The sequence below is a fragment of the Nomascus leucogenys genome, chromosome 21, assembly GCF_006542625.1.
Source record: "Nomascus leucogenys isolate Asia chromosome 21, Asia_NLE_v1, whole genome shotgun sequence".
NCBI classification, from domain to species: domain Eukaryota; kingdom Metazoa; phylum Chordata; class Mammalia; order Primates; family Hylobatidae; genus Nomascus; species Nomascus leucogenys.
In genome coordinates this window covers 775,000-787,983 of record NC_044401.1, presented here as the reverse complement: position 1 = coordinate 787,983, position 12,984 = coordinate 775,000, and the positions used below count along the sequence as shown (strand labels likewise).

The 12,984-nt window shown below is 37.9% G+C and overlaps 1 protein-coding gene across 2 annotated transcripts in view; it reads left to right on the top strand.

Annotated features, from left to right (window-relative positions):
- The window catches only part of GTF2E1 (general transcription factor IIE subunit 1), a 38,023-nt gene that overhangs the window by 1,028 nt on the left and 24,011 nt on the right, over window positions 1-12,984 (top strand). For both annotated transcript variants that reach the window (XM_003261874.2, XM_030801714.1), the window contains exon 2: window positions 4,250-4,727. In XM_003261874.2, coding sequence (XP_003261922.1) covers window positions 4,280-4,727 — 448 coding nt within the window. In that variant the 5' untranslated portion in view covers window positions 4,250-4,279. The remainder of the gene's footprint in view (window positions 1-4,249; window positions 4,728-12,984) is intronic.

The following is a 12,984-nucleotide window of genomic DNA, read 5'->3' as shown; positions in this document are numbered from 1 at the left end:
GTGCAAAGCCTTGGGAAGCAGGGAAAGCACATGTGGCTCATGGAATTGAGAATATGCTGGTGTGGCTGGATATGAGGCTGACAGGGTAGACAGAGGGCAGAGGGTGCCTTCTTTTCAACTTTGTTTCTCTAGCTCCGTGCCTGGTGCACAGTAGACCTTAAATGTTTATATAATTAAAATACACGTGGGTCTGGACTGGAGTAGGGAGGTGAGTCTGGGATCTGACTCATGGACTACGGAGATCAAAGGAAGAAACAAAGGTCCTAGGAGGTCCCACACTCAGCAGTCTCCAGAGACCAGCCATACTCCTTCCCTAATAACGTCAGCTGCTATTCGGCTTCAGCTTATTGTTTCCATGTGGGAACATGGGCTCACTTTTCCCTCAGATATTTCCAATTTTGCAAGAGGAGCTGGAAGTTGAAATTTATGTGAACCCTTACAATTTTTAAATGTTGACAACTAATTCAGAAAATTTTTGAAACATTCTTTGGGTGAAACAATGCGTGGGGGGCTGCCAGTTTGAGAACTCTTACCTAAGACCTCTAGAGATTGAGTAAGGAGATTCAGCATGAGCGGGAAGTGATGGAGGAGAGAAGGTAGTGGTCAGGAAGGAGGCTTTTAGAATGCGGAGATTTTGAACAAGGTGGCACAGCTTGATTTCATTCCTGAGCTCTAGTTTCATTTGTTCAGCTACCTGCTGGGCATATTCAGAGGAATATCCTATGGTATTTCCTCAAAGACACTTTTAAAAGTGATTCCTCATTTCTTCCATATCTGCTCCTCGTCAGGGGTCACCTATTTCTCATGGCAGTACTTTTCCTAGCTACGCTGGCTCAAAACAGAGAGCTATTTAAGATTTTTCCTACTCTCGCATTCTGTATCCAATATATTTTGTTGGGTCCTTTTGATTTTTTTTTCTGTAATAACTTTCATTCATTCTGTTCTCTTCTTGCAATTATTTTGCCTTCTTAGTTTAGATTTTATACCCCCGATATTCCACACTGCCTCCACCTTCACTCACTTGAGTCCATTCCTCATATTGGTATAAGAGTCATTTTTCTAAATAGGGGATTTATTATGAATGCCAGTACTTAATTGAACTCTTATGCCAGCCCTGAAAGCAGAACACTTTGCATTAATTATCTCACTGTGTTCATACATTAACTGTGTGAGCAGGGCACCGTTAATCACTTTTTTTTTGTTTTTTTTTGAGGGTCATGTCCTGTCACCTAGGCTGGTGTGCAGTGGCTCAATCATGGCTCATTGCAGCCTTGACCTCCTGGCTCAATTGATCCACCTCAGCTGGTACTACAGGTACATGGCACCATACCTGGCTAAGTTTTAAAATTTTTGTAGAGATGGGGTCTTACTGTGTTTCCTAGGCTTGTCTTCAACTTCTGGGCTCTGCCAGTCCCCCCACCTCGGCCTCCCAAAGTGTTGCAATTACAGGTATTAGCCACTGCACTTGGCTTAATCACTTTTTATATATGAAGAAAATGAGTCTGAGAATTTTCTGGGGTCAGAGGGTCTAAGAAATACTGGAACTGAGATTTAAACCCCAAAACTGTTGGATTGTAAAGTCCTCATAACACTCCCTTACTTTAGTCTTCACAGCTCCCTAGGGTGTTTTAGGCAAAGGAAACAGGCTGAGCAATAAGTGGCACAGGGACCTCTCCATGCAGGATGAGCATTGGCAGGATATGTAATAGGGACTTTTGCTGCATAGTAGAGTCACCTAAAGAGCTTTAAAAATTTGTGTGATGCCTAATCTGGCCGCCCCAGACCACCTGAGACAAAACCTTTAGGAGTGGGGCCCAGGGTCAGTATTCTTAAAACCTTCCCTAGATGATTCTGCCTTACAACCAGGCTTGAGAACTATTAGTCTGGGGCATGGCATGTATGGGGCAGGGAAGGAGAATACAATAGTAGGAAATAATCCTGGAAACAGGTTATGTTGACATTTTTCTGCTGTTCTTTGTTCAATGTTTCTGAAGCCATATGTTGTGTTCTGACAACTGTTGAGGATGTAAAACAACAAAAAAACGAAAACTGGGTTCAAGTACAATGTATAGACCAAACCGAAAAGGAGAGAAAAGTGTGTCCAGTAGTATGCTGTGGTACTACTTTGGTGTCAAGCCCAGGCACTTGCCGGGCATCCTTAAGCCCTGGGGTAGCAGGAAGGCTCTAGGTTCACAGATTTGGATCTAGGTACTACTTTGTTTTATCTTACAATATGTAGTCATACCTGAGTATTTATAACCTAAAGCACATGTTTTCTTTTGACTGACTTTTCCTTTTCCTTTATTACAGGAAGGGCCTTATATATTTTCCCCACAAAATATATGCATAGATTGGTTATAGATTGGTGTATAGAGTTTCCTTATAGTATGGTACTGTGGATATAAAAATATTTCTTATAAAAAGAGTATTAAATCTGTTGGGGTTGATAACTACTGATTTCAAATAAAAGGGTTTGTTGAAACTAGTATTCATAACTATATGATTCTCCATTGAAATAGTTCAGTGGGATGTCTCTGTTAAAAATTATCCTACGGAGCCTGGCCAAGATGGTGAAACCCTGTCTCTACTAAAAATTCAAAAATTAGACAGGCGTGGTGGTGCACGCCTATAGTCTCAGCAACTCAGGAGGCTGAGGCAGGAGGATCGCTTGAACCCGTGATGCAGAAGTTGCAGTGAGCGGACCTTGCGCCACTGCACTCCAGCCTAGGTGACAGATCGAGACCCTGTCTCCAAAAAAAAAAAAAAAAAAAAGTTATCCTGTGGGCTGGGTGTGGTGGCTCATATCTGTAATCCCAGCACTTTAGGAAGCCCCCAAGGTGGGTGGATCCCTTGAGCCCAGAAGTTCAAGACCAGCCTGGGCAAAATGGTGAAACCCTGTCACTACAAAAAACACAAAAATTAGTCAGTCATGGTGGTGTCCACCCGTAGTCTCAGCTACTGGGGAGTTTGAGGTGGGAGGATTGCTTGAGCCCAGGAGGTTGAGACTGCATTGAGCCAAGTCACACCACTGAACTCTAGTCTGGGCAACAGAGCAAGACCCTCTCTCTATTAAAAGAAAAACAAATTCCCTGTGGGCTAGGGACATTTAACTTGATTTAATCTGTGTGGATAGTCTAGCCATTTTTAGTTTGGAACATATTAAGTTGATATGGAAGCTGTCCTTCCTAAGCACTTTAATTACATTCTTATTAATCACAACAACTCCATTGAGGTAGTTGATACTATCCTTATTTCTTAGAGAGTAAAACATGGCTTGAAATTGTTTAAGGGATTTGCTCAGGATTACGTAGTTACCAAAACACAGGCTGTGTACTCTGAATTTCAAAGCCCAGTTTCGTGGGGGGTTTTTTTGTTTGTTTGTTTGTTTTTGTTTTTTTGAGACTGAGTTTCGCTCTTGTTGCCCAGGCTGGAGTGCAATGGCACAATCTTGGCTCACCGCAACCTCTACCTCCAGAAGCCCAGGTTTTTTAAGTAAACCACATGCCAATGTGGGCTTTGAGAAGACAGCTTTCTGGGTCATGGTATGGAAATGAGATACACTTAGTTTCTGCTTTGTCAAGGGATCCAGTATTTAAGAATATTTTGGGCTGCTCTCTCTCCCTCATTTTCTACCTTTTTAAGGACTGGATGGTCTTTCCTTGATTATCAGATTTAATTTTTCAAGGTTGGTAAAACTATATGGATCTAAGCATTACTTTCAGTTTTACAACAGTTAATGATTTTGTCAGACACCCCAGGTGGTGATTACTCATGTGTTTATTTGTTTGTTGTGATTTTATTGTGAAAGCATGACTATGTAAAACATCCTAGAATCTTGGTAGAAAAATTTTACTCAAGAAAGGAAACAAAAACACTTTTAGGAAATGCGAACTGCTAGTTTTCTCAGGGTTTCCAGCATTCCCAAAGAATAGTGAGCATTTCATGTAACTTTTTTTGTGTTTCTCTTCTGAAGTAAAGTAGACTTGATGTAATATATTGTTTTATAAATAATAAGTTACTTTTTAATCAAAGACACTATAGAGCATAAAAGTAGCCATTTAAGAAATATATACAGCTTTTTGGGTGTAATCTTTTGTGCATTCTGGAGGAAAATCTTCTGCTCCGTTAAATGCTTAGGTATTAGAAATCTTTTTAAACTCTTTGGGTACTTCTCTGGCACTGCAAGGATAGTGGATATGATTACCATGTTCTTATACCTGGCTAATTTTCTATTTTTTTCTGAATTCAGTATATTTGAAGTTGGAGTTTGTTGCTAAAGATGGCAGACCCAGATGTCCTCACTGAAGTTCCAGCAGCATTGAAGCGGTTAGCCAAGTATGTGATCCGGGGATTTTATGGCATTGAGCATGCCTTGGCCTTGGACATCTTGATCAGGAACCCCTGTGTGAAAGAGGAGGATATGCTGGAGCTGCTCAAGTTTGATCGGAAGCAACTTCGATCAGTTTTGAATAATTTAAAGGGAGACAAGTTTATCAAATGCAGAATGAGGGTAGAGACTGCTGCAGACGGGAAAACCACTCGCCATAACTACTACTTCATCAATTATCGTACTCTTGTTAATGTGGTAAAATATAAACTGGACCACATGAGAAGGAGGATTGAGACCGATGAGAGAGATTCGACCAACCGGGCTTCCTTCAAATGTCCTGTCTGTAGTAGTACTTTCACAGACTTAGAAGCTAATCAGCTCTTTGATCCTATGACAGGTGAGGTTTATCCAGTTTGTGAATCTTTAAAATAAAGTGTGTATTACCCTTTTTCTTAAATTGACTCATCTAATTTTTAAACTATCCTATATATTATTATAAAAGTGAATGGATCAGTATAAATCACAGCATACAGTCAGTCTTACTGTCCTGTTTGGCTGTTGCACTACTTTGAGAAGCCTTTGCAAAAAGCCTTTCTCCTTCACAAGGGAGTTTCTCACTTATGGCCCTCCTGCCTCTGCCCACCCCACCTTGTTTACAACTGCAGCCTAATCTGAAGGGTTGATTTCTCTACCACTTTGAGGCTGTTCTAATTTTATTTTTGACCTCTAGACAGTTGCAGTATAGTGTATTTAAATGCTTTGTTAGTGGAAGTAGAAAGTGGCATCAGGAGTATATAACTAGGGCATATAATCTGGATTTGGGGAAGGCCTCTGGAAGAAGTTAACATTCAAGACCTAAAAGATAGTAAGAGCCAGATGAAATAAGAGGACAATTCTTTCCAAGATAAGACATTTAGTGTCCTTTAGATACACATTATTATTGGAAGAAAATTGTCAACAAGATATATAATTGGCCTGATTTGACTGAATAGTTTTAAGGATTTTTCTTAACACAATTTAGAAAGCATGCATTATCTGAAAATACAATACGTCTAGCATAAACATGAGAAACTTTAAAGTTCTGAGTTATATAGTTATTTTATCTTGTTACCTGTTTACACAATAAAAAGAGACTAGTTTTGCTAAATAATCAATTTTGTCTTATTTTCTACAGGTAAAAATCTATAGAAGGACCCAGTGATATTAAATTAGATTAAGTCCCTTTGTTATGGTTGAATTCAGGAGTATAGGCTACTTTTTAGTTCATAAATCTGCTTTTTTAAAAACTTCATCTGAAAGTTTAAACTTTGACCCATGAAATATTTGGTTGTGCAAAATTACAGATTTCTGTGTATGTTTTATTTTCTAGTTTTTATGTTATATATGGTACATTTTAAATAATTAAAAAATTTTTTTAAGTGGGAAATAACCCCAATACAAATTAAGATTATTGACAAAAAGAGCCAGAAGCAATCTATGACCTTTTTTTTTTCTTATTTACTGTGAGGCAGTGATTTTGGATGAAAACTAATTTAAGGAATTCACAATTGTATTAAACATTTAATTTGTCTGAGCCTAGCTTTTTACCTTGAAAGGGCTCCACAAGGAGAGATCTTGATGATAAGAAAGTCTTAACCATCCTCGGTATGAGAATTGCTTGAGTGTTCTATAGAGGAAGGTTGTAGAATATATCTGGAGCTCTTCAAAATTGTCTAGAAAAGTCTCATGATTCTTGCCATTCACTCTAACAGATTTCTTACAGGAGCTCTGGGTTCTTGGTTTTGTAAATCTCCACAGATGTTGGTTTTAACAGTGGAGGCTTCATCACTCTTGACCACAGTAGAAGGTGTTATCCAGTCCCTTAGAGTAATCTAAAATAACATGGTTCTACTACATTTATTTGTCATTTGAGTCATATTTAATTTAATGAAACTTTTTAAAAGGAGATGATTCCACTACTTATATATCAGTATTCAGGAGATTGATCATGATACTCTTGAATTTCACCTAGATTCTGAAAGAAACTAGTTGACTCAATAGATGGCCTGTGGAAGAGATGGCCTAACATTCCATCCAGTACAGTCAAGGTGATTTGAATCAAGGAGTTAGGGTAGAGGGCATGAAAGTATTTTATGAAATAAAGCTAAAACTGAAACAATTGTGTTGTGGCCAGTCTGAACAAAGACTGTTTTTAATGTGAGGGCTATGGTCAGCATGAAGATGAAAAGAAGGGGTGCCTGAGAGCAAGAATAAGTCACTTAATCTTAATGTCACTCAGGGGAGGGTGCCCTGGTCAGCCAACACTAATGCATGACTTAATTGGCAGTTATGTCCTACAGTAAAGCCTGAGGTATCATGATTAAAAATTTATAATCATTAGGGACCCTCATTCTGAGAACATACTTGCCTTTTTATGGTAATGTGGCTTTTCATTTAGATGCTCCTTTAAGGAGAAAATGTGCTGATTAGGGGATATGAGGCCCTAGTTGCTTGCCAGTTCTGATGTTTTGGGTTTTTTTTTTTTTTTTTTTTAAACTATTAATACCCAACAACCTCCTTTAGTCTGTACATTCCTTTTAGAAATCTTTGTGTTTTTCTCTATTATTCTTTCTTGTTTTGCTTGGTATTCATCTCTCTGTCCTCTCCTCTACTCCCACCCCATTATGAAGAAGATGGGCAACAAAAATTTGGTATGTGTAGTAAGGGAGGAGGGAACTTTTTCTGCTGTGATAATTATGCCTTGTCTAAATTGGTAGATTGCAGTTTTCTTCCTAATTCCAGTCCTGTACAAATATCCAGTTTCCTGATTGCTAGAGGAGATTGATAATATTTCTGATCAAGTGATGGAAGTATTTAATGGACTTCTACCTGCATTTCTTTTCAATAGTTCTTAGATTGACTTGTGGTTTACATAAGCAATTAGGGGATATTCAGAAATTGGATTTGAAGCCTGTTAGACTTTACTGTTTTCCCTGACAAAAAGTGCTTAACTCAAGTGTATGGGCAGCTCTCTGCCACAGGACAAAGGGTAGTAAACTCCTAGATGAGCTCCTGAGGACCACCTGCAAATTGTGGCTCCAGGAAACAGCCCAGCAAGGATTGTTTACCATTGTGAATTCACACATAAGCCACCAATCTTCCTACTTCAGTTTACTACTATTCCCTATTCCATCTCTACTTTTCCTAAAGATTGTAAATTTTCTCCATCCTTTCCATTTAGATTTGCTTTTGTTGTTTCTGGGTTGAACTCTCTTCAGATGTATAGATACATTATTTGTTAAAATGGAATAACCTAGCCTTTGCACACTAGTCAATCAGAAGCTTAATCATTAAGGTGAAACCAGGTTTCAAGTTTCCAAAATATGGGAGGATTATGTAATCAAAACAAAAACATGACATGAAATCTCTCAATGAATCAGCAAAATAACATCTTGTGTTTCATAAATGCATGTTTTAGATTTAGCAAGCTTTCTGACTATTTAAATAGACTTAAGTATTTCTATTTTAGCAGTCTCAACCATGGGTGATTTAGTTAATGGCACTTCTAAGTTAAGTTCAACAGCATGCTTCTCCTGAAGGGGAGAGGGGGATCTTACCTCTTTTTAGATGTTAAGGTTAGATGATTTGGAAATAGCTTTATATTTTCCATTTTTAGTTTAAAAATTATGCAACCATAATGCCGGGGACAAATTTGAAGAGAAAAAGTCACCCACAAAGCCACCAGCCTTTTACGTATTACCTACAATTACAATCATAGCTTAGAATAGTTTATGATCTCTTGGTTTCTTAATGTACCAAACTCTCCTGTTTCTATCTAGTGTTCAAAATATGTTTTAATAGGTGTAATTTTTTCCCATTTTCCTTTCCCCTCCTTTTGGGCACTTTGGTGGTATCTATTTTTTGCTGGTATAGATAAGATGCTTTGAATACCTTTGTATATATATATCGCACATTATTCCTGTTCATATTTTTCCTTATGAATTCTTGGCAGTGGGAATATTGGGCAAAAAAATACAGATTTAGAGCTTCTCTAAAAACATATATGGCATTGTAGTTTCACTGTGAGTGGGTAGAGTAGAATTGTTAGATGTTTGAATTGGAAATAATTTGGGAGCCCCTTTTACTGCATTCACCTAGGGACCTAGGAGTCACATTTTAAATTTTGAGATGAGGTAATTTAAATTTTTTTAAAAAGGAATCTTATAAATGTATATTTAATAAAATCTTAGAAATAGAAATTCAGAGATTATCTAGTTCAACTCATCAAATAATGTGTATGTGGGTGCACATGGACATGCCTATGTTGTACTCTTGGATTTGGAGGATCTTACAATGTAATAACGAATAAATCTAGGGGTATATACATTGCTACACTGTTTTAGATTTACTATTAAGGGAGAATATGACACTTCTCATGGAGATTCACCTTGTTTTGTTTGGCTCCATGGAAAGACTTAGCAACAGATTTTAGGATTAGCATAAAGAAGTCTTTGATAATTAAGTCTCTAATAAATAACTTTAAAAAACAGCCAACAATTGAATAGATCTCTTCTAGTGATGAATTCTGACTTTAGAAGAGTCAAGTAAACTTGGTATCTACTTGAGATATTCATATGTAAGTTTGGAGTGAAATCATTAGTCCCTTCTTGGCTTGTGACTGCAGATAAAGCTTTTTGGTTTGGACAGGTCCATTTCCTGATGGCCCCATTCATTGAGATTCCTTTTCTGTTCCCTTACCCTAACATTTAAAAATTTTTAGGATTCTCTATTTGTGAGACTTGATTAAAGAGTTTGCCTTCATAGGGCAGGCTGCTTTTTCCTGTCTTCTTCTCTTTCTACTTAGAATAGGAGATACCTTTTAAAATTTTTTAAATTAAAAGAAATTTTTTGTGGCTAAATAGGTATATATGTTTATGGGGTACATGAGATGTTTTGATACAGGCATGCAATGTGTAATAATCACGTCATGGAGAATGGGGTATCCATCCCCTCATGCATTTATCCTTTGTGTTACAAACAATCCAATTATACTCTTAGTTATTTTTAAATGTATAATTATTGACTATAGTTACCCTGTTGTGCTATCAAATAGTAGGTCTTGTTCATTCTTTCTATTTTTTGTACCAGTTAGCCATCCCCCCATCCCTACTACCCTTTCTAGCCTCTGCTAACCATCCTTTCATTCTCTATGTCCCCAAATTCAATTGTTTTGAGTTTTAGATCCCACAAATTAGTGAGAATGTACAATGTTTATCCTTCTGTGCCTGGCTTATTTCACTTAACATAATGATTTCCAGTTCCGTCCATGTTGCAAATGACTGAATCTCATTCTTTTTTATGGCTGAATAGTACTCCATTGTGTATGTGCTCCACAGTTTCTTTATCTAGTCATCTGTTGATGAACACTTAGGTTGCTTCCAAATCTTAGCTATTGTGAACAGTGCTGCCACAAACATGGGAGTGCAGCTATCTCTTTGATATACTGGTTTCCTTTCTTTTGGGTATATACTCAGCAGTGAGATTGCTGGATCATATGGTAGCTTTATTTTTAGTTTTTTGAGGAACCTTCAAACTGTTCTCCATAGTGATTGTACTAATTTACATTCCCACCAACAGTGTACGACAGTTCCCCTTCCTCCACGTTCTTGCCAGCATTTGTTATTGCCAGGACAGGAGGTATCTTACAAGCAGTGTTTTCAATTCCTGAAGTGCTAAAAACACAACACAAGAAGAAATCTTTCCAAGATTGTTTTGCTCAGTTGCTGAGTCCTCAGTCTTTGGAATCTTATCCAGCGTGGGTTAATTAGACAGTTATGCCACAGAGCTCAAAGGTATGGATTGGGGAGTGGGGGGAGTCGGGGGGGAATTTATTAGAAAAAGTTAAAATATATATAAAAACGAGTTATGGAAAGATAGGAACAAGTATTGTCCTTCTTCTACCCTTCCCCCACAAAACCTTTAGGTCTGATTTTTAAAAATTCTGCTGCTTTTGATTTTGAGGATTTGATAACTTTTTTAAAAAAACAACATTTTGGCTGGGCGCAGTGGCTCACGTCTGTAATCCCAGCACCTTGGGAGGCCAAGGTGGGCGGATCGTTTGAGGTCAGGAGTTTGAGACTAGCCTGGTCAACATAGCAAAACCCCATCTCTACTAAAAATACAAAAATTAGCTGGGTGTGGTGGAGTGCGCCTGTAATCCCAGCTACTCGGGAGGCTGAGGCAGGAGAATCCTTTGAACCCAGGAGCCAGAGGTTGCAGTGAGCCGAGATGGCACCACTGCACTCCAGTCTGGGCGACAGAGTGAAACTTCATCTCAAAAAAAAAAAAAAACAAACCAATCTTTTATCTTTTTTGTATTTTGATGCCAGTGACATAAAAGCTAATTTATTTGCTTAGTTGTGAAGAGTTGCTTTTTAGTTTTGATGCTTTGGGTTTTGATACAATATTCTATTTGTTACTGTCTTTCAGATAGTTGAGATGAGTTTGATTCTGCATGCTGAGATGAATTTGATTTGGGCCTAATTTAGAGAATTTATTACAAGAGTTAATATTCATCCACGTACCACCCTTCAGTTTGTTTTTTTTTTTGCCCATCTTCCCCCACATTGTACCTTTTTTCCCCTTTATGATAAGTTCCAGAATTGAGGAATGATGCATGATTAGAAGAAATCCAGATAAATTCCTATTTAAGGAAGGAGAAGCCAATTTCAGTGATTAAATTGAATTTTGGAGGGTGAGGTTGTATTGTGTAAATCATTGATACGTTTGATTCTGAATTTCAAAAACATTAAAGCTGCTTTTTTTTCTTTTGCATGCAGATGAATGAGTATTTTGCAGTGTTAAGTGTTCTGTGGTGAATTTTTAAAAGATGATTTTTCAAATTTATTTTTATTATAGGTAAAATAATTAAATGTAATGTAAAACTATGTTCCTGTCATGTGTGCTGCTGTTTGCTAATAGCAACTCCTTTTTCTATACATTTTCCCTTGCCCAATTAAACTGAAGAAATTTGCTTTACGAAAATAAAGTTTAGGAATGAGACTAAAGGGTGACTTTTTGAGACTTCAAAATTACATTTTAATAGATATTCCCCCGAACATTATGAGTTATAAAAATTGCAACAAAGGACTTGATAATGCTTTCAGAAAAGCCCAGGAATGACTGTATAGCTTCTGCATATTGATTAAGAGGGAGTTGAATGTTTTCAGAGAATTCAATATGGCATTCGTTTTCTTTTTTTTAAAAAATACATAGGTAATATATGGCCGGGAGCAGTAGCTCAACGCGTGTAATCCCAGCACTTTGGGAGGCCGAGGTGGGCGGATCACTTGAGGTTAGGAGTGCAAGACCAGCCTGGCCAACAGGGTGAAACCCCGTCTCTACTAAATATACAAAAAGCCAGGCGTGGTGGCGCACACCTGTAGTTCCAGCTACTCAGGAGGCTGAGGCACAAGGATTACTTGAACCTCGGAGGCAGAGGTTGCAGTGAGCCAAGATCATGCCACTGCCAGCCTGGGCAACAGAGCAAAACTCTGTCTCAAAAAAATAAGTAATATATGAATGAAAACTTGGTAAAGACACAAATAGTAGAAAGGTATGTAAACTAAAATGGCAAACTAGTTTTTACTCTCTGTGGCTTTTCCACTCACCGCACTCCCACCAATTTTCTCTGTCGTAACAGAGAAACTATGAAGTTTTTGCTTATCCTTCCAGTCCTGTTACCTTGTATCCCTAACACCATCCTCCAGAAGCCCTTTAGAAATCTAACAATGCAAAGTGATTCTTTTTTTATTTTTTTAATTTTTTTTTTTTTATTATACTTTAAGTTCTGAGGTACATGTGCACAACGTGCAGGTTTGTTACATAGGTATACATGTGCCATGTTGGTTTGCTGCACCCAACAACCCATCATTTACATTAGGTATTTCTACTGCTAATCCCTCCCCTAGCCTCCCACCCCCGACAGGCCCTGGTGTGTGATGTTCCCTGCCTAGTGTCCATGTGTTCTCATTGTTAAACTCCCACCTATGAGTGAGAACATGTGGTGTTTGATTTTCTGACCTTGTGATAGTTTGCTGAGAATGATGGTTTCCAGCTTCATCCATGTCCCTGCAAAGGACATGAACTTATCCTTTTTTATGGCTGCATAGTATTCCATGGTGTATATGTGCCACATTTTCTTAGTCCAGTCTATCATTGATGGACATTTGGGTTGGTTCCAAGTCTTTGCTATTGTGAATAGTGCTGCAGTAAACATACATGTGCATGTGTCTTTATAGTAGCATGATTTATAATCTTTGGGTATATATCCAGTAATGGGATGGCTGGGTCAAATGATATTTCTAGTTCTAGATCCTTGAAGAATCGCCACACTGTCTTCCACAATGGTTGAACTAATTTACACTCCCACCAATAGTGTAAAAGCATTCCTATTTCTCCACATCCTCTCCAGCATCTGTTGTTTCCTGACTTTTTAATGATTGCCATTCTAACTGGTGTGAGACGGTATCTCATTGTGGTTTTGATTTGCATTTCTCTGATGACCAGTGATGATGAGCATTTTTTCATATGTCATCTGTGCTGCATATGCATATGTTGGCTGCATAAATGTCTTCTTTTGATAAGTGTTTGTTCATATCCTTTGCCCACTTTTT